The sequence below is a fragment of the Dendrobates tinctorius genome, unplaced genomic scaffold (assembly GCF_039654945.1).
Source record: "Dendrobates tinctorius isolate UK_male_01 unplaced genomic scaffold, ASM3965494v1 ptg000351l, whole genome shotgun sequence".
NCBI lineage: Eukaryota > Metazoa > Chordata > Amphibia > Anura > Dendrobatidae > Dendrobates > Dendrobates tinctorius.
Window position 1 is genome coordinate 1,595,556 of NW_027362017.1, and position 21,313 is coordinate 1,616,868.

Sequence of the window (21,313 nt, forward strand, 5' to 3'; positions counted from 1 at the left end):
AACACGCAACCATCAGTGTGCAAAGTTTATTAAACATCATAAAACAAACATATGGACTCAACCTGACCCTTTCACCCACTTTCTGGTTCAGAACTTAGTACACATCAGTAAAGTATCCCTCTATGCTACCAGGAATAGAAAAAAACCAAGAACAAGATTCCCATGCCCTACCATGGCAGCAGCTGTAGGGTGGACCAAATCTCCAATTAGGGTATGTGGACTTATGCAACTCATAAAGTAAGAAATTAAACATCTGTGAAGTTGGTCTTCCCATTTTCATTATACAGCTCCTGCGCAGGGATATTTGTATCCATGGTTACAGACTACGTGCAAAGCATATGTAGTCTGATTCCAGCAGTCATGCTATATTTCTGTTGACTCCTCTTTTTTAACAAAAAGGGAGGACAGAAGGAGCAGAGCTAAACATGACTGCAGTAAGCAACCATGGAGACACATAGATCTGCATGGTAGCTGCATAGACAAATATGAAAAAAAATCTAAAATTGCTTAATTTTTAATTCCAAAATTGGAAATTCTTGTAGCAGAGCAGAGTTGAGCTTTTTGAATGAAGTTCTGAGCTTAGAAATGACAAAACATGAATACTTTTGGCTTGAATTGGGAGGTTTCAGACACAAACGACATGTTCTTGATCCAATATGAGTTATTGGAAATATTGGAGACCGAGGCCAAGCAACATGGAGACAACAGATGAAGAACGTCAATGCGAATCAAGACAGCCCTATTCCATTAGAGGTGGTCACGACCTTGACTTGGTTTCTATATTTTGGAGACCTGTGTGGGTCACAGGTAAACTCGACGGAGGTCACTGGGTGATGTGATAGTATTGCATTGAGGGCAAAGTTTCTTAGATCCCTGCCGAGAAAATAAGAAATGTCAGCTTATAGCATCAGGAGAAGGAGAATTCCCTATTTTCTGAGAAACATCCAGAGCAACTCTAAACTCCACAGACGTTCATCTGATCAACTTGTGTCCATATGTGACCCCCCATAAAGTGTTGTAACAGAATGAAATTAATCCCTAGGTATGGTAGAAGCTGGAAAATGTTAGTTCGGGTTAAAAATGTCGTTCTTACCAGTGCCCTCAACCAGCAGCTCTCACAGTGAATGTGCCAGCATTGGATAGAAGCCACAGGTACAGTGTAGGCATCCTGCACAAAAGAAAAAAATACAACATCAAAAAACTTCACACATGTGGTGTGGTGTGATTTCAAAACTACCTGGCAACACCGACAAAAATGAGATTGGTGGAAAATGCCAACCTAATTTTTAGCATTCATTCCCGGATTAAACTTTTTACTTAAATAAATTAAACTACTTGTGCAACTTGTCAATAATGGGCAATAGCTTCACAAAGACCAAATACAGCACTGGTGTAAAATTAAGTGTGTAGCATTGTTAAAAATTAAATAAGATAGGTAGAGCAATACCAAGATAATTTTTGTCAGTTTTACTGGTAAAAGATTGACAACTGTTGACTTAAGCCAACATCCAACATTGGTAACCAAGAATGTCCATTGCAATCTTACCAAGCAAATGTGACAGGTGTGGGTATTTTTCAATTTCTCAGTCAATTCCTGGATCTTCTCTCGAAGAACATCCAACCTCTCTTGGCTGAAAATGACACAATATGGCCATTATTTTTAACGTTATGTACCCACAACAACAGGCCAAGGTACAAATATGATGGTCAAGGAACTTTACGGTGAAAAACTAGAGCCATAAATAATCACAGTAGACATGCGACTATTTTATCAGGTAGAAGACATGGACTTGTGCGAGATTGGTTTTCTGAATGTTGTTTTTTTACAATTGCCTACATACCTAATACTTGCCTAGTAAGGAAAGGAAATCAGATGAAATGTGGTCATCTCAGGATCTGAAAAGAGCCCAATGTCCTCTGATTCTTGAGATGCCTACTCCCATGGGTGAAGTATTATCATTTTTCAAACAACAGACTTGGATTGCGCACTCAAGAACCAGAGGATGACCTTGTTCTTACTTGGGCAAAGAGTTTACTCATGAAACAATGAAAAAATATTTTCTTCTTCAAAGCTGGGTCAAGTTTACTCATGAAGTCCCATCTTTGTAATGCTTTCTGGAGTGGAGTAGTTTTTTTTTAATCTATAACCTTCCTATGACCATGGTTCTGCATGATCCCACCATTATGCATTGGGATCCAACAAAAATCAATTGGTCAAAATGGTCAACATCTACATAGGGAGATAAAGAAGAACAACTCACTTGAGATGGGAAGAAGCTGGGGTCTCCTCACCATCGGAGTCTTCACTGTGACTTGGAGAGCTGATTAATGGCGATACCCTACAACCTGTAAGACAAAAACAATTTTATGACAATCTTTAATTATATCGAAGGTAATAAAAACATTACAGTTTACGATTTCCTCCTCAAAAAATGTTTGCTTTTTAAAAGACTTATATAAAGCTGACTCTGATAACTTCTAGATACAAGCTTTGGAAGGTCTAGAAAGGTTTGCTTCATAGTAGAATAAGTTAGGTATAGTAGGTAAAGGTGTTGAATTGGAGTTCTTTGGGGCCAACAGAAGATGGACTTAAAGCTCCAAAATATCAGCTATACCCTATTCAACATGATGTATTACTTAAAAGGATCAATATATTACTGGAACATAGCCAAAAGAAGTGTAAAATCTCAGAAGAAATTTGCCTCAATTAGCACCTTTAGATTTGGCTTTTCATGTGGACTTTGCTAGTTTTGGTTGCAGTTCCCACGCTGTCAGATGACAGCATAAGCCAGCAGCTGTAACAGGCAGTAAAAAAGCTACCTCCAGTCTCACGCGTCGGCTGATGAGAGAGTACTGATGGAAAGGACACCATTGTAGGCATTTACTACAGGCCGCCTGTGCAAGCCGAAGATATAGATGAACTCTTTATGCATCAGATGGCCAAGTTCTCCAAAAAATATGACATAGTTGTCATGGGAGATTTCAACTATCCAGACATTTGTTGGGAATCTCTCTCAGGCAAAACTAACAGGTCAAGGAAATTCTTATCCTCTCTTGCTGACAACTTTATCTTCCAAAAGGTAAGGGAGAAAACAAGGGGAACTGCTACCTTGGATCTAATCCTTATAAACAGGGAGGAAATGGTTGAGGAGGTAAAAGTGGCTGGGACCCTAGGAGGTAGCGACCATGCTATTTTAGAATTTTGGATTACTAGAGGTGGAAGACCTGTGAAGACTCAGACGTCAAGGTTAGATTTCAGAAAGGCAGATTTTAAGGGATTCAGAAAGAGAATTGGAGGGATCCAATGGCTGGATATCCTTAAAGACAAAAATGTCCAGGAAGGATGGGAAATCTTGAAAAATGAAATTCTCAAAGCACAGTTGTTAACAATTCCGAAAAGAGGGAAGAATAGGAAGCATTTAAGGAAACCAGGATGGATGAACACAGAACTTAAGCACATGCTAAAAAGGAAGAAAAAAATGTTTATAAAATGGAAAGAGGGAGGCATATCTAAAGAAGAATATAATGCTGTCTGCAGAACCTGCAGGGCACAAATCAGATTATCTAAAGCTGAAAATGAACTGAGGCTTGCAAGAGATGTCAAAAGCAATAATAAAGGATTTTGGGGATATGTCAAAAGTAAAAGAAAAGTCAAAGATGCTATAGGATTTTTACAGGATGAAAATGATGAAATGGTAAGACAGGATGTTGAGAAGGCTGAACTTTTAAATTCCTATTTTGCATCTGTTTTCTCTCAGAAAGGAAATGCAACATCAACTGTTATTCACTGTCCTATTAAGGGAATAGAAGAATCCAGGATATCTATAAACAGAAAGATAGTGAGGAAACACTTAGCTAACCTAAATGAATTCAAGTCTCCAGGTCCAGATGAATTACACCCCAGAGTACTGAAGGAGATAGCAGAAGAAATTTTTGAACCCCTCTCCATAATCTTTGAAAATTCTTGGAGAACAGGAGAAGTGCCAGAAGACTGGAGAAGAGCAAATGTTGTTCCTATCTTCAAAAAGGGGAAGAAGGTGGACCCAGGCAACTATAGGCCGGTGAGTCTGACTTCTATACCAGGAAAGATCTTTGAACAAATTATTAAACAACATGTATGTCAATACCTGGATAAGAATGAAGTGATTAAACAGAGTCAGCATGGGTTTCTAACTAATAAGTCATGTCAGACTAACTTAATTTCCTTCTATGACGGTATCACTGATTGGGTGGATCAAGGAAATGCTGTAGATATAGTATATCTTGACTTCAGCAAAGCATTTGACAAAGTCTCTCATACAATCCTTATTGAAAAAATGACTAAGTATGGAATGGACAAGGCAACTGTTAGGTGGATTCATAACTGGCTTAGTGATCGGACCCAAAGAGTGGTCGTAAATGGCTGCACATCCAGTTGGAAGAATGTCTCAAGTGGGGTACCACAGGGCTCTGTCCTGGGCCCTGTATTGTTCAACATCTTTATCAACGATTTAGATGAAGGAATTGAGGGTAAACTGATTAAATTTGCTGATGACACAAAGCTAGGAGGGATAGCTAATACTAGAGAAGAGAGAGAGAGGATTCAAAAAGATTTAAGATTTAAATAAACTGGAGAAGTGGGCAGCAACTAACAGAATGGTTTTTAACAGGGAGAAATGCAAAGTACTACATCTGGGCAATAAAAATGAAAAAAGCATATATAGAATGGGAGAAATAGGGCTAAGTGACAGCACATGTGAAAAAGACTTGGGTATACTAATAGATCACAGACTGAAAATGAGTCAACAGTGTGATGCAGCAGCAAAAAAGGCAAATGCAATTCTAGGATGTATTAACAGAAGCATACAGTCTAGATCACGTGAAGTCATTATTTCCCTCTACTCCTCTTTGGTCAGACCTCATCTGGAATATTGTGTCCAGTTTTGGGCACCACATTTTAAAAAAGACATCAACAAACTGGAGCAAGTTCAGAAAAGAGCGACCAGAATGGTGACCGGTCTGCAAACCCTGTCTTATGAGGAAAGGTTGCAGGATTTGGGAATGTTTAGTTTGCAAAAGAGAAGACTGAGAGGAGACTTAATAGCTGTCTACAAATATCTAAAGGGCTGTCACATTGTAGAAGGATCAACTTTATTCTCATTTGCACAAGGAAAGACTAGAAGCAATGGGATGAAACTGAATGGGAAGAGACACAGATTAGATATTAGAAAAAACTTTTTGACAGTTAGAGTGATCAATGAGTGGAACAGTCTGCCACGAGAAGTGGTGAGTTCTCCTTCAATGGAAGTCTTCAAACAGAGGCTGGACAGACATCTGACTGGGATGATTTAGCGAATCCTGCTTTGAGCAGGGGGTTGGACCAGATGGCCCAGGAGGTCCCTTCCAACCCTACGATTCTATGATTCTATGATTCTACTACTCTTATCAGCCTACGCTGGCTGTCTCTGATAACAGCGAGATCAGGTGCTGCTGACGGGAGTAGTCATCAGCCGGCACCTGTGAGCTATAAATAAATAAAAAAAAATGTGGTGTCTCTTTTTATTTTTGATAATCAGCGCTGGCAAAACTGACAGCTGCGGGCTGCAATCCCCAGCTGTCAGCTTTATCATGGCTAGTTATCAAGAGTAGAGAGGTCCCACACTGTTTTTTAAAAATTATTTAAATAAATAATTTTACAAAATGGAGTGGTGTCCTGCCAATTTTTTACAACCAGCCAAGTAAAATTAAACAACTGGGGGCTCATATTCTCAGACTGGTAAGGGGCCTTGGATATTGGTCTTCCCAGCCTAAAAATAACAGCTCACCCCAGAAAGGCGGATCAATTATGTATGCCAATTCTGTCTCTTTGCTTGCCTCTTCTCACTTGCCCTGGTGCGGTGCCAAGTGGGGTAATATTTATGGGGTTGATGCCAGCTGTTTATGGCAGCTCACATCAAGCCAAGGGGTTAATAATGGATAGATGTTTATAAGATGCCCCTATTACTAAACCCATAGTCAGGTAGTAAAAAAACCACAACCAGAATAAAATCCTTTAAGTGAAATAATGACACATACTCCTTTATTTGAAATAAAAATAAAGCACAGTTATACTCACCTTTATGCCTATTCCACTGAAGCCCATATCACTTGTAAAAAAGCAAAAAAATAAACAACCATAGTACTCACCTTTATGTCTAGCCATCAATGCCCATGTCCCCTGGAAAAGAAGAAAAAAATAAACAACCATGGACAGCAGTTACATTAGTGATGCCGTAAGTTAAGTCACCAGAGTTCATCAGCTTTGAACTCCGGTGAACGTTCTCATGGCAGCTCAGTGTTAGACTCTGCTGGACCTATTACGCTCCTGTCAGCGAGTTCCGGCTGGTGCATCACTGATGTGACCGCTATTCAAATAATCCGGATCATTGTAGGACAGTATGGATTATCTTCACATCAGACATGTAAAGAATACGGCTGGTTATTATTTTTCTTTTTTTCCAGAGGACATAGGTATCGGTGGATTAAGCGTGAAGGTGAATATTATGGTTGTTTATTATTTTCTGATTATAAAGGTGGCATGGGCTTTAGTGGAATGGGCATAAAGGTGATACTTCTCCGTTACTAACCCTTGGGCTTGTTGTCAGCAGACATAAAACAGTTGCCACCAGGGCAAGTGGGAAAGCCACACAAAGCACCAGAATTGGTCCATCTAATAGATGTGCTCTTTCTGGGGCCCCATGGCCCCTTACTAGTCTGAGAATACTAGCCAACAACTGCTTGCTTTAGCTTGGTTGGTTGTAAAATAATAGTGGGGCACCATGCCGTTTTTTAAAATTATTTATTTAAAATTTTTTAAAAAAATGGCATTGGACCCCTCTATTCTTGATAACCAGCCATGAGAAAACTGACAGCTGAGGCTTTCAGCTCCTAGCTGTCAATATTGCCTGTGCTTGCTGTCAAAAATTGAAGAGACCCCTTATCATTTTTTTCACATTTATTTATATATATAGCCGGGATAGCAGGTGTAGGCTGATGGGAGTAGTACTCTCTCATCAGCCGAAGCTTGTGACAGGGGGTATCCTTTTTACGACTGGTCACAGCTGCTGGATCACGCTGTCATCTGACAGCATGGTAACCCCTGCTCTTTGACTGGCGGTAATAATCTTAATGCTGATGAGAGCTGCCGTTATTTCTCGCATTGCAGAACCCAAACACTAACATGGACTTACTGTAGAAGTCCATGTTCGGTGGACACTACAGTTCAAAAGTTTGGGATCACCCAGACAATTTTGTGTTTTCCATGAAAACTCATACTTTGATTAATCAAATGAGTTTGCAAATGAATTTTCTCCTTCAAACTTTGCTTTCGTCAAAGAATGCTCCCTTTGCAGCAGTTACAGCATTGCAGACCTTTGGCATTCTAGCAGTTAATTTGCTGAGGTAATCTGGAGAAACTTCACCCCATGCTTCCAGAAGTCCCTCCCACAAGATGGTTTGACTTGATGGGCACTTTTTGCGTACCATACGGTCAAGCTGCTCCCACAACAGCTCAATGGGGTTGAGATCTAGTGACTGCCCTGGCCACTCCATTACAGATAGAATACCAGCTGCCTGCTTCTTCCCTAAATAGTTATTGCATAATTTGGAGGTGTGCTTTGGGTCATTGTCCTATTGTAGGATGAAATTGGCTCCAATCAAGTGCTGTCTACAGAGAATGGCATGGCATTGCAAAATGGAGTGATAGCCTTCCTTATTCAAAATCCCTTTTACGTTGTACAAATCTCCCACTTTACCAGCACCAAAGCAACCCCAGACCATCACATTACCTCCACCATGCTTGACAGATGGTGTCAGGCACTCTTCCAGCATCTTTTCAGTTGTTCTGCGTCTCACAAATGTTCTTCTGTGTGATCCAAACACCTCAAACTTGTATTCTTCTGTCCATAACACTTTTTTCCAATCTTCCTCTGTCCAATGTCTGTGTTCTTTTGCTCATATTAATCTTTTCTTTTTATTAGCCAGTCTCAGATATCACTTTTTCTTTGCCACTCTGCCCTGAAGGCCAGCATCCCGGAGTCGCCTCTTCACTGTTGACGTTGACATTGGTGTTTTTCGTGTACTATTTAATGCAGCTGCCAGTTGAGGACCTGTGAGGTGTCGATTTCTCAAACTACAGACTCTAATGTACTTGTCTTGTTGCTCATTTGTGCAGCGGGGCCTCCCACTTCTCTTTCTACTCTTGTTAGAGCCTGTTTGTGCTCTCCTCTGAATGGAGTAGTACACACCGTTGTAGGAAATCTTCAGTTTCTTTGCAATTTCTCGCATGGAATAGCCTTCATTTCTAAGAACAAGAATAGACTGTCGAGTTTCACATGACAGTTCTTTTTTTCTGGCCATTTTGAGAGTTTAATGGAACCAACAAATGTAATGCTCCAGATTCTCAACAAGCTGAAAGGGAGGTCAGGTTTCTAGCTTCTCTAATCATTCAAACTATTTTCAGCTGTGCTAACATACTTGCACAAGGGTTGTCAAGGGTATTCTAACCATCCATTAGCCTTCTTGCACAGTTAGCAAACACAAAGTACCATAAGAACACTGGAGTGATGGTTGTTGGAAATGGGCCTCTATACACCTATGAACATACTGCGTTACAAACCAGACGTTTGCAGCTAGAATAGTCATTTACCACATTAACAATGTATAGAGTGTATTTCTGAATCATTTAATGTTAGCTTCATTGGAAAAAAACTGTGCTTTTCTTTCAAAAATAAGGAAATTTCTAAGTAACCCTAAACTTTTGAACGGTAGTGTATGTGCCCAAACGCTAAGTGTTAGGTACGGACTGTTCAGGTTTGCCCATCTCTACTTAACACCTGTCCATATGACCCATTAGGGCATAAATATATCATAGAAGGGAACCACCAGATTGGGACCCCCTTAGATAACTTCTTAAGGGTTCCTACTAGGGACAGTAAACTCTATGACCTTCCCTTCAGAACATCAGTCCTTGCTCAATGGCACTTTCCTTATAATTTCAGAGTCTATGATTTGTGTCGTAGTAAACCAATTTGTCTAGTAAGAAATTTTTGAGATTTTGGGAAGAAAGCAAAGAGAACTTATGCAATTAGGATAACCTTGTTACGGTGCCCTGGATTAATTTCAACCAATAACTTCTCTTTTTTAAAGCAGAACTAAAACATTGTGAATCATGACATTCCGGGAGAGATGAGGGTAGTAGGTGGTCATCTGAGAAATAATTATATTTATGAACTTTTGCACACTAAAGGCAGCAGATGTGGTAGAACTCTGGGCCCCTGTATGAAAGGCTAGAAACATCTCCTTGGTATTGTTTGAGTACAGAAGATCTATAAAAATAGATCGCGCCGATTAGATGAAGTCTGGACATCTCCTTTGGAGACCCCATTAGCATTAAATTGTTAGAGTGGTACGCTCTTTCTATAATACCAACATTTTCATACACAATGCGGGCCTCATTATCGTTGCTTACCTGTTCCATGGGAAGATGCTTTCTCGGGGCTACGCACCTCATCATCCCAGCGGTTTTCTTCTGGAGCTTCACTGTCTGCTGGTCCCTCTCTCATAGGCTATAACAAGGCAGGAAACAGTCATTGAGCAATAGACAATCTTAGGATAGGGTCTCATAGGGACATCCAGCCAAATATTTGCCTTTGTGTACACAAATATGGTGGGTTATTCTTTTAGTTTGACCCGATATTGGCAGTAGCTTCTGATATCTCGAGAACAACTCATTGGTTTTTACTTGATCTGTTGGAGGATATCTGACTCAATGATTAAAAAAAAACCCTACACAATAATGCCTTCTCGTAAATGTACGTGTGTTATTAATGTCCTGGGAATGAGTCCTCACATGTGGAAGGGAATCATTGCGCTCCTCCTGTGAAGTAGCCTCAGCTACATAGGAGAGTGAGATTTTCACTATATACTACAATACTGAGATATTGGAAAAGAAGGAAGAGAACATATCCGACCAAAAAAAGTCCCAATGTATCAGAATTAGTGAATCGAGGTATAGGTTTATATAAATCAGGTGATGAGCAAGGATATCAGAACAGAAAATATTAAATGCAAATAGTATAAAAACAAGGGGTGCACACCAAGAATAAATGGACAAGTGTCCAAAGGAGATATTAGGAATCAAAGTACAATGCGTATATGAGACTGAAGAAACTGTATACCCCATAAAGACAATGCTTCCAGGATAAATAGCAAATATTACCCAGATGTATACCATAGAGTGGAAAAAATAAAGTGCAAGTGCACAAAGGTGTCAGGTTTAGGTCGTATAATAGTGGTACATGGATCCATGCCCATATAGAATATAAGTGCAGTAAAATCAGGGCAATGGACACGAAGTTATAATGTGTCAAGACCTGAACAATATTCCTACAGCATTGTTGGTTCTGATAGGAGCGATATAAACGTACAGATAGTGACTCCTTTATTCGGGTGCTTTTATTGCACTTGCATTTGATACGGGCGTGGATCCAATAGTTACGGTACTTGTACCGTGATTCTTAATATCTCCATCGGACACTTGTCCATTTATTCCGGGTGTGCGCTCCTTGTTTTTATACTATTTTTTTATATTTTCTATTCTGATATCCTTGTATATTACCTGATATAAATAAACATCTACCTTAATTCACTATTTCTAACACATCAGGACTTCATTGGTCTGATATGTTCTCTTCCTTCTTTTCCTTGGTTTTCACAGACTGTCCTGTCTAGACATTTATGGTCCAGTTCCTTTGTGGAGTGAATAATTTACCACTAATATTTACAGCATTATATGTTAATCACACAGATTGTCTCAAGTCTTTCCTTGTCTCAACTTAATACTGCGACATTGTAGTATATAGTACAAGAAATAAAAAAAACTCGTCATATTAACTGCAAAAATTAATTGTAAGAGTTTTTCAACTTTTTAAAGGAGATTTTTTAGAGGAGATTTTGGAGAGGATCCATTAAAAAAACTAGTAAAAAGTATTAATATGGTCTGAGGGTATGTTTACACAGTCCATTTGCTTAATCGTTTTTGGAGTAGAAACTGAGCAGAAATTTCAAGATTTTGCGGAGTATTTAAGAGTTTCTGGGCAGTTTCTGTTCCAAAAAACTCAGGTCCCGAGTCATCAAAGCATAAATTGTTTGAAAATTGGCAAAACTTTTTGCTCAACGTGTATTTTGTCTGCTTTGCCAATGTAGTTGGAGCTGAGGTGAGATGTGGCGGACACATGGGATGTGACAGGGACATGGGTCCACAACTGGTATAATTCATGACGATCTGTGGCCTACCTTACTCCAGAAAACTTACTCAAGTAATCGACTTGAGTAAAATTAGTGTTGAAGCACACAGAAGAGCATGCCACTTGTCGGATGCTCCTGATACATCACAAGGCACGTGTTTCTTAATGAAATGTAAGCACCTGATTCCATAATTCTCCTTCATCAAAGTGTCATGGTATAGGACATGGTTAATATCCTGCTCTCTCAGGGTTAACTTGTGCTGGCCTCCCTTTGGATCTGGGAGGTGTATTTATACTCACTCCAGACTAGGATTCCCTGTCAGCTATACCGTTGTTCTGGCTGTGTGTCTAACCCCCTTGTGTGCTTGTATACTGCATTGCTTGATTGCTTCCCGTGTATGACCCGGTCTGTCTGCTCACTCTGTTCTCTGTCTCACGTTTTGGTACTATTGTCTTCTCCGGTTCTGACCTCCTGGCTTGGCTACTGTTACTCCATTACCGTTTGCCCCTATTGTACCGTCTATTGCCCGTTCTGGTTTACTGATCTATCGCTACATCTTGACTGTCCATTCTGTCTAATCCTTTTGTACTGTCAGGCTATCTCATGCTTTGACCCCGGCCTGTTCTGGTTTACGTCTCTGTCTATGCCCCTTGCTAACTTTGTCCCGTAGTTACCCTTCTAGGAGTTTTCCTTCAGCTCCTAGCTCTCTGAAGCTTAGGCCACGCCCCCAGCAGTCACGTGCTTCAGGTCCTGTTTGTCTGCAGCACGCATCTTCACCACTGCTGCCCCGCTCCACAGGTATCTTGGAGCACAGTTTGTTTTGCTCAGGACACGTGCACTGGCTCAGTGAGCAAGTGCAGTGCGGTGTTCCTGACATTATAGCTGACCGTTTCAGTGTTTTTTCTCTCTGAAGAAAAAAAAAGGGTGCTATCCTCATGGATCCCATGCAAGTTTTGGCTGATCAGGTCTAGCACCTGACCCAAATGTTCCATAAACTCAATGTTTAACAGCGCACGATGGCCCATACCCAGCAACAGTTGGTGGATACAGTGCAGGGGGCTGTCGCTGCAGGGGCACCTAGTTCTGGGGATAGAGATGTGATTAGCATCCCCCAAATCTCCGGTCAAATTGCCAGACCCTTTCTCAGGGGATAAAAGGCAGTTCAGATGCTTCAGAGAAAGACGCAAGCTTTTTTTTTCTCCAAGGTCCCGCTCCTCCGGGGACAAGTTCCAGAGGGTGGGGGCCGTCATTTCCTTACTTTGGGGTGCTCCGCAAGCATGAGCTTTCTCTCTCTCTTCATCTGCTCCTGAACATATGTCTGTGACCCTGTTCTTTGAAGCTCTGGGGCACATCTATGGCGAGTCTGATAGAGTGCATCTGGCAGAGGATATGGTGATGAGTGTGACGCAGGGGAGGCACTCTGCTGAATGGTTCTGCTCAGAGTTTAGATGTTGGGCCACAGATGTATCCTGGAATGATGACGCTCTGAGGGGGTTGTTCAGCAGGGGCCTGTCTGTCCATCTGCAGGACGCTCTGGCATTACATCCTCCTCCTGATACCCTGGAGGCCGCCATGATGCAGGCAGTCCATATGGACCATAGACTCCATGCTAGAGGAATGATGCAACAAGAGTTTCCCTTGTACCCCAAATTGTGTGACAGTGCACCTGTATCTGAGCCCATGGAGATTGGGTCAGTCTCGGTTAAGGAGTAAGAGAGAAAGCACCTTAGAGACAATCTTTTGCTTTTACTGTGGTGCCTCTGGACATTGGAAAAGAATTGCCCCTCCTGCCATTCTTCAGTGAAACCATAAGAGAAACGACTGAGTCTGGGCAACAATCGAGGAGGTTGTCCAGACACCCAGGTACTTTTTTTCTTGCTTACAAAGATGGTGCTCCATGTTGAATTGGAACTTGCTGGCGGTCCTGTTATGACCACCGCCTTTTTTGACTGTGTCAGGTTGAAAGACCCTGTTAAAATTATGGCTGTGGATTCATCCCCTCTTACCCGGGATGGAATTTGCTTTATGTCTGAAGTTTTTCTATGAAAGTGGGTTCCACTCACGTGGAAAAGTTAAGTTGTTTCATTATCAATAATCTGCCTGCAGGACTGGTATTGGGGATGCCCTGGCTGCAACATCACAATCCTCTCATTGATTGGGTGAAGGGGGAGATCTGGGAGGGGGACTAATGGAAAACAGCATTCTTGACAACTGAGGGGCTGTTAGAAAACCTGGTTATGCCCTTCGGCCTCACTAACGCCCCTGCTGTTTTGCAGAACTTCATTAATGTTGTTTTTTCTGACTTGATTGGGCGTTATGTAGTCATTTACCTGGATGATATCTTGGTATACTATGAGGACAGTCAGTCACACCTACACCATCTATCTACAGTTCTTATGAGACTCCAGGAGAACCATTTATATGCTAAGCTGGAGAAGAGCTCATTTTTTTATGCAAGCACTGTCTTTTCTGGGTGTAATTGTATCCAGGGAGGGATTCCGCATGGATCCAGCGAAGGTTCAGGCCATTACAGATTGGGTGCAGCCTCATGATCTGAAGGGGTTTCAGTGATTTCTGGGCTTCGCTAACTATTATAGGAAGTTCATTAAAGGGTTCTCGCAGGTGGTGAAACCCTTGACGGACCTGTTGTCAATTCATTCTCTGGTTCACCAGTTGTGAGTTCTCCTTCCAGACTCCCTCTGGTGGTAACAGGAGGTAGTGAGGCTGATTTGATTGGTGGAGATCTGCCACCTGAGAATGAGGATGACGATTGGACCTCAGGAGTTTCAGATTGGATTTAAGACAGCCGACGCCCTATTCAGTTGCTGGTGATTCCTTCTGGCTTGTCAACTCTTGGTTTTCAGCTCTGTTCCAGTCATCTAAAGCTAAGTTTTTCTGCTAATGTTCACACTTGATTTTGTTGGTCTATTCAGTTTTTTGGTGTGGTCAGCCAGCTCCGGCTGGGGGCTGTGCTGAATTTCCACTCTTATTTATCAGTATTTTTCCAATTTTCTTTTTGTCCCTTACTAGTTTGGTCTCTTTTTGCTCTGTCTCAGAATATTTCAGAGTGCTGATATAGTGGGAGAAGTCTAGTGACTTCAGGGTTAATTTTGCTATCAGAAGTGTTGGACATTATTTTTGTAGGGTTTTTTGCAGGTTGCAGACAGTGTCTTTCCTTTCCTTTCCGCTCTAGTTAGTTTGGGCCCCATCGTTTGCTCAGCCTATTTTCCTGCCTGTGTTTGTGCCTTCATCTTGTTTCACCGTCAATACATGTGTGGGGGCTATCTATTCCTTTGGGGTCTGCTCTGGGGCAGTTAGTTTTCCCCTTTTCATGCTTCAGGCTTATTTAGTCCTCCGGCTGTGACGAAGCGTCTAGGAACATCGTAGGTATGCTCCACGGCTGCTGCTTGTTGTGTGGTAGGATCAGGGATATGTAATCTGCATAGTTACCAACCTCTCTGGTTTTCTGTGACTTAGCTTGTTTTGCTCTTTTCTCCTCTGTGACCCATTCATAACAGAATCACCAGCCATACCGCAGATTCTAGGGTACTCAACAGCAGGAAAAAGTTGTTAAAAAAAAAAAGTGTCAGAATTTTTTTTAATATTTTTTCCTCTTTTTTCTCTGGGGCCGTAGGAGGATTTTTTTTTCTTTTTCCTAATGGAGATTAAGCAATTGTCTGATCGTGTGGAGCAGCTGGCTGCTGAAGTGCAGGGAATTTCCACCTACCTCATTCAGTCACATGCTGCTGAACCTAAGATCCCTACTCCTGATGTGTTTTCTGGGGATCTGTCTAAATTTCTGAATTTTAAGAATAATTGTAAATTATTTCTGGCCTTGAAGCCTAACTCATCGGGGAGCTCTGTGCAGCAGGTTAAAATTGTCATCTCCTTGCTGCGCGGTGATCCCCAGGATTGGGCTTTTTCTCTGACACATGAAAATCCTATTCTGACTAATGTGGATGCATTTTTTCAAGCCTTGGGGTTGTTGTATGATGAACCTAATGCTGTTGATCAAGCTGAGAGAACCCTGTTGGCATTAAACCAGGGTCATGATTCTGCAGAGTTATACTGTCAAAAATTCCAAAAGTGGGCGGTCCTTACTACATTGGCAGCTCTCTTTCGGAAGGGTTTATCAGAGACCGTAAAAGATGTTAAGGTGGGATTTCCTGTTCCCTCTGGTCTGGATGATTCTATGTCATTAGCCATTCAAGTTGATCGGCGTTTACGTGAACATAAAACTACACGGGAGGCGAAGCCGCCTTTTGAACAAACGTCTGAACCTATGCAATGTGATGGGGTTTTGTCTAGGGCGCAACGTCAGGAGTTTAGAAGGCGTAATAAGCTGTGTTTTTTCTGTGGAGACGCCTCTCATATTATTTCTGTCTGCCCAAAACGAGAGAAATGTTTTGCACACACATTTGCTGTGGGCAGTATACAACCTAAGTTTCTTTTGGCAATTACTCTGATCTGCTCCTTATCCACGTTTTCCACGAAGGCTTTTGTGGATTCAGGAGCAGCGTTGAATCTGATGGATTTGGACTTTGCTAAACGTTGTGGTTTTTCCATGACGCCTCTGCGGACGCCTATTCCTTTGAGGGGTATTGATGCTACGCCTTTGGCAGAGAATAAGCCTCAGTTTTGGACCCAGGTGACAATGCGAGTTGCCCCAGACCACCAAGAAAATTGTACATTTTTGGTGCTGCATAATTTGCATGATACTATTGTTCTGGGTTTTCCTTGGTTGCAAACTCATAATCCAGTTTTGGATTGGAAATCTGGGTCTGTGGTGAGTTGGGGTTGTCAGTGTGTTCTTAGGGACTCTCCTGTTTTCTCCACCTCTCCTCAGTCTCATGATATTCCTGATTATCTAGCCGATTTTTCTGATGTATTTAGTGAGAGCAAGTCTGCGTCTTTGCCTCCTCATAGGAGTTATGACTGTGCAATTGAGTTGATGCCTGGGTGTAAATTTCCCAAGGGTCGTCTTTTCAACTTATCAGTACCCAAACATGATGCTATGCGATCCTATATTAAGGAGTCATTGGAGAAGGGTCATATTAGACCATCCTCATCACCTTTAGGTGCTGGGTTTTTTTTTGTGGCCAAGAAAGATGGTTCATTAAGACCGTGTATTGATTATCGTTCCCTTAACAAGATGACGGTTAAATATCAGTACCCGTTACCTCTGATGTCTGATTTATTCTCCAGAGTTAAGAGTGCCTGCTGGTTTACTAAGCTTGACCTCAGGGGGCGTATAATCTTATTCGCATCAAGCACGGAGATGAATGGAAGACGGCGTTTAATACTCCGGAGGGACATTTTGAGGCCCTGGTGATGCCTTTTGGGCTCACTAATGCTCCTTGTGTCTTCCAGTCCTTTATGAATGATATTTTCCGTGACTTTGTGGATAAGTTTTTGATCATCTATTTGGATGATATATTGATCTTTTCCAGGGATTGGGACTCTCATGTGGAACACGTCCGGACTGTGTTCCGGATTTTGAGGGAGAATTCCCTGTTTGTTAAGGGATCGAAATGCCTCTTTGGTGTACAGAGGATTTCATTTTTGGGATTTATCTTATCTCCATCGACTATTGAAATGGACCCGGCCAAGGTACAGGCCATTTATGATTGGGTTCAGCCTACTTCTTTGAAGGCCCTCCAGAAGTTTTTGGGTTTTGCTAATTTCTATCGTAAATTTATAGGTAATTTTTCTGGTATTGTCAAACCACTGACTGATCTGACCAAGAAGGGCGCTGATGTGCTGAATTGTTCTCCTGAGGCTATCTCAGCATTTCAGGAGCTTAAGCAGAGATTTACTTCAGCTCCAGTTTTACAGCAACCTGATGTCTCACTTCCATTTCAGGTGGAGGTAGATGCTTCTGAGATTGGTGCAGGAGCCGTGTTGTCCCAAAAAGACCCTGTGACTTCTAAGATGAATCCCTGTGCCTTCTTTTCTCGAAAGTTCTCCCCATCTGAACGCAACTATGACGTGGGGAATCGGGAATTGTTGGCCACGAAGTGGCCATTTGAGGAGTGGAGACATTGGTTGGAGGGAGCTAGACATCAAGTTGTGGTCCTCACCGATCACAAGAATTTGATATATCTGGAGTCGGCCAAATGCTTGAATCCTAGACAGGCTAGATGGGCCTTGTTTTTCACGCATTTTAATTTTGTGGTCTCTTTTCTTCCGAGCACTAAGAATGTTAAGGCAGACGCCCTTTCTAGGAGTTTCTTTGCCGATTCTCTTAGTGTGACCGAGCCTACTACCATCCTAGGTGAGGGGGTAGTTCTTTCTGTCATTTTGCCCGATTTGAGATGCGCCCTGGAGGAATTTCAGGAGGATAAACCTGAGCGTTGCCCTATGGGAAAATTGTATGTTCCTGACCAGTGGAGAAAGAGTGATGTCTGAAATTCATTGCTCCGCATTGGCTGGTCATCCAGGTATTTTTGGTACCAGAGATTTGGTGAGTCGGTCCTTTTGGTGGCCTGCCTTATCTCGTGATGTCAGGAATTTTGTACAGTCCTGTGGGACTTGTTCTCGTCTAAACCCTGTTCTCATTCTAGTGAGTTGCTGATGCCCTTGCCGGTGCCCAAGAGGCCATGGACCCATATCTCAATGGATTTTATTTCTGATCTTCCTGTCTCTCAGAGAATGATTGTTATCTGGGTGATTTGTGATAGATTTTCGAAGATGTTCCATCTTGTACCACTCCCAAAGTTGCCATCTTCCGCTGAGTTGGTGCTCTTGTTTTTACAACAGGTGGTTCGGTTACATGGGATTCCTGAGAACATTGTGTCCAACAGAGGAGTCCAGTTTGTTTCCAGATTCTCGAAAGCCTTTTGTTCCAATCTGGGAATTCAGTTATCCTTCTCCTCCGCGTTTCATCCCCAGACCAATGGACAGAATGAGAGAACAAACCAGACCTTGGAGTCTTATTTGAGATGTTTTATATCTGCTGATCAGGATGATTGGGTCTCATTTTTGCCCTTGGCCGAGTTCGCACTGAACAATAGAGCTAGTTCTGCCACTTTGATGTCACCCTTTTTCTGTAATTTTGGGTTTCATCCTCGATTCTCTTCAGGGCAATTGGAATCTTCATCCTGCCCAGGTGTGGACACTGTGGTTAAGAGAATGCAGCAGATAGGACCAAGTGGTGGATAAGTTGTCACTCTCTCAGGAAAAGGCCCAGCGATTTTCCAACCGGCATAGGACCATTGGTCCCCGGTTTAAAGTGGGTGATATGGTTTGGTTGTCATCTAAGAATATTCCTATGAAGGTTGCATCTCCTAAATTTAAGCCAATATTTATTGGTCCTTATAAGATTTTGGAAATTCTTAATAGTGTTTCTTTTCGATTGGCTCTTCCAGTTACGTTTAAGATCCATAACGTATTTCACAAATCTCTGTTGAAGAGGTTTGTTGAGCCAGTGGTTCCTATGGCAGCACCTCCTGGCCCTGTGTTGGTTGAAGGCAATGTGGAATATGAGGTAGAGAAAATATTGGATTCTCGCTTGGTTAGACGGAGACTCCAGTATTTGGTCAAATGGAAGGGTTATGGTCAGGAGGATAATTCTTGGGTCTCTGCCTCCGATATTCATGCCAATAGATTGCTTCGTGCTTTTCACCGGGCCCATCATGATCGGTCTGGTGGCGTGGATGAGGGTTTGATGACCCCTCCTCAAGTTGTGAGTTCATTCTCTGGTTCACCAGTTGTGAGTTCTACTTCCAGACTCCCTCTGGTGGTAAGAGGAGGTAGTGAGGCTGATATGATCCGTCGAGATCTGCCACCTGAGAATGAGGATGACGATTGGACCTCAGGAGTCTCAGATTGGATTTAAGACAGCCGACGCCCTATTAAGTTGCTGGTGATTCCTTCTGGCTTGTCAGCTCTTGGTTTTCAGCTCTGTTCCAGTCATCTAAAGCTAAGTTTTTCTGCTAATGTTCACACTTGATTTTGTTGGTCTATTCAGTTTTTTTGTGTGGTCAGCCAGCCCACTCTTATTTATCAGTATTTTTCTAATTTGCTTTTTGTCCCTTACTAGCTTGGTCTCTTTTTGCTCTGTCTCAGAATATTTCAGAGTGCTGATATAGTGGGAGAAGTCTAGTGACTTCAGGGTTAATTTTGCTATCAGACGTGTTGGACATTATTTTTGTAGGGTTTTTTGCAGGTTGCAGACAGTGTCTTTCCTTTCCTCTCTAGTTAGTTTGGGCCCCATCGTTTGCTCAGCCTATTTTCCTGCCTGTGTTTGTACCTTCATCTTGTTTCACTGTCAATACATGTGTGGGGGCTATCTATTCCTTTGGGGTCTATTCTGGGGCAGTTAGTTTTCCCCTTTTCATGCTTCAGGCTTATTTAGTCCTCCGGCTGTGACGAAGCGTCTAGGAACATCGTAGGTACGCTCCACGGCTGCTGCTAGTTGTGTGGTAGGATCAGGGATATGTAATCTGCATAGTTACCAACCTCTCTGGTTTTCTGTGACTTAGCTTGTTTTGCTCTTTTCTCCTCTGTGACCCATTCATAACAGAATCACCAGCCATACCGCAGATTCTAGGGTACTCAACAGCAGGAAAAAGTTGTTAAAAAAAAAAAGTGTCTGACTTAGCTTGTTTTGCTCTTTTCTCCTCCGTGATCCATTCATAACACGGACCACTCTTAAAGGGGCAGATGTAAAAAATTGGTCCGTGGCCGCATAAAATTCCTTCCTCACATTAAAGAAATGTTTTACGACAGCCCCTGTGTTGGTGCAACCCGATTCATCAAGACCTTTTATCATGGAGGTCGACGCTTCAGAGGTGGGGGTGGGAGCAGTATTGTCACAGGGCCCTTCTACCCTGACTAACCTCAAACCCTGTGCCTTTTTCTATAAAAAGTTCTCTTCGGCCAAGAGAAACTATGATGTCGGCAACAGGGAGTTGTTAGCAAATTTAATTCCCATTCCCATTACGGTCATCACTAATCATAAAAACCTGGCCTATATCGAGTCCGCTAAGAGATTGACCCCCAGACAGGCTCGGTGGGCACTTTTTTTTCTCGATTTCATTTTACCATCACGTTCCGACCTGGGCCTAAAAATGTAAAGGCGGATGCCTTATCCTGAAATTTTGATTCTGTGTCCCCTTCAGAACCTCCTTTCTCCATTCTTCAACCAGAAGTGGTTGTAGCCGAAGTCTCCTCTGAGTTACAGAGAGAGATTCTGGAAACACAAGCTCAAGCTCCCAGGAATAAACCCCCAAGTAAATTGTTTGTACCCGAACAATTCCATCTCACACTCCTTCAAGAATTTCATGATTCGGTGTTAAGTGCACACCCTGGTACTGATATCAAAAGGTTTGTAAATACTTGTGGGGTGTGCGCTCGCTCTAAAAGCTCTCAGGCTCGGCCGGCCGAGGAACTGGTGCCTTTGCCAATTCCGGATAAACCATGGACACACCTGTCCATTGCTTGTTTGCCTCCCGTGTATGACCTGGTCTGTCCGCTCACTCTGTTCTCTGTCTCACGTTTTGGTACTATTGTCTTCTGCGGTTCTAACCTCCTGGCTTGGCTATTGTTACTCCGTTACAGTCTTTCCCTATTGTACCATCAATTGCCCATTCTGGTTTTCTGATCTATTGCTACGTCCTGACTATCTGTTCTGTTTAATCCTATGGTATTGTCGCGCTATCTCGTGCTTTGACCCCGACCTGATCTGGTTTACGTCCCTGTCTATGCCCCTTGGTAACTTTGTCCATAGTTAATCTTCTATGTTATGAAGAGTCACTGAAGGAGGAAAAAACAAAATACCAGCTAAGTCCAGAAAAACCAGAGAGGTTGGCAGCTATCGGATTGCAGACCCCTGAACCTATCCACAACAACTAGCAGTAGCCGTGGGGGGTTTCTACGGTGCCCTAAACCCCTCGATCACAGCCGGAGAGCTACATAGCCTAAAGACAGAAAGGGGAAAAACTAAACTGCCCCAGAGCAGACCCCAAAGCAATAGGCAGCCCCAAACATATAATGACGGTGAAGCAAGATGAAAACACTAACACAGATAGAAAGATAGGTTGAGCAA

The 21,313-nt window shown here is 42.3% G+C and overlaps 1 protein-coding gene across 1 annotated transcript in view; it reads right to left on the bottom strand.

Moving 5' to 3' along the window:
- Positions 1–28: 28 nt before the first annotated feature.
- LOC141075415 (E3 ubiquitin-protein ligase Rnf220-like) overlaps positions 29–21,313 on the bottom strand; it is a 50,866-nt gene continuing 29,581 nt past the window's right edge. The window contains exons 8-12 of the mRNA XM_073562448.1: positions 9,488–9,584; positions 2,262–2,346; positions 1,547–1,631; positions 1,094–1,168; positions 29–873 (exon numbers count right to left, since the gene is read on the bottom strand). Of these exons, the coding sequence (XP_073418549.1) occupies positions 802–873; positions 1,094–1,168; positions 1,547–1,631; positions 2,262–2,346; positions 9,488–9,584 (414 nt within the window). The 3' untranslated portion in view covers positions 29–801. The remainder of the gene's footprint in view (positions 874–1,093; positions 1,169–1,546; positions 1,632–2,261; positions 2,347–9,487; positions 9,585–21,313) is intronic.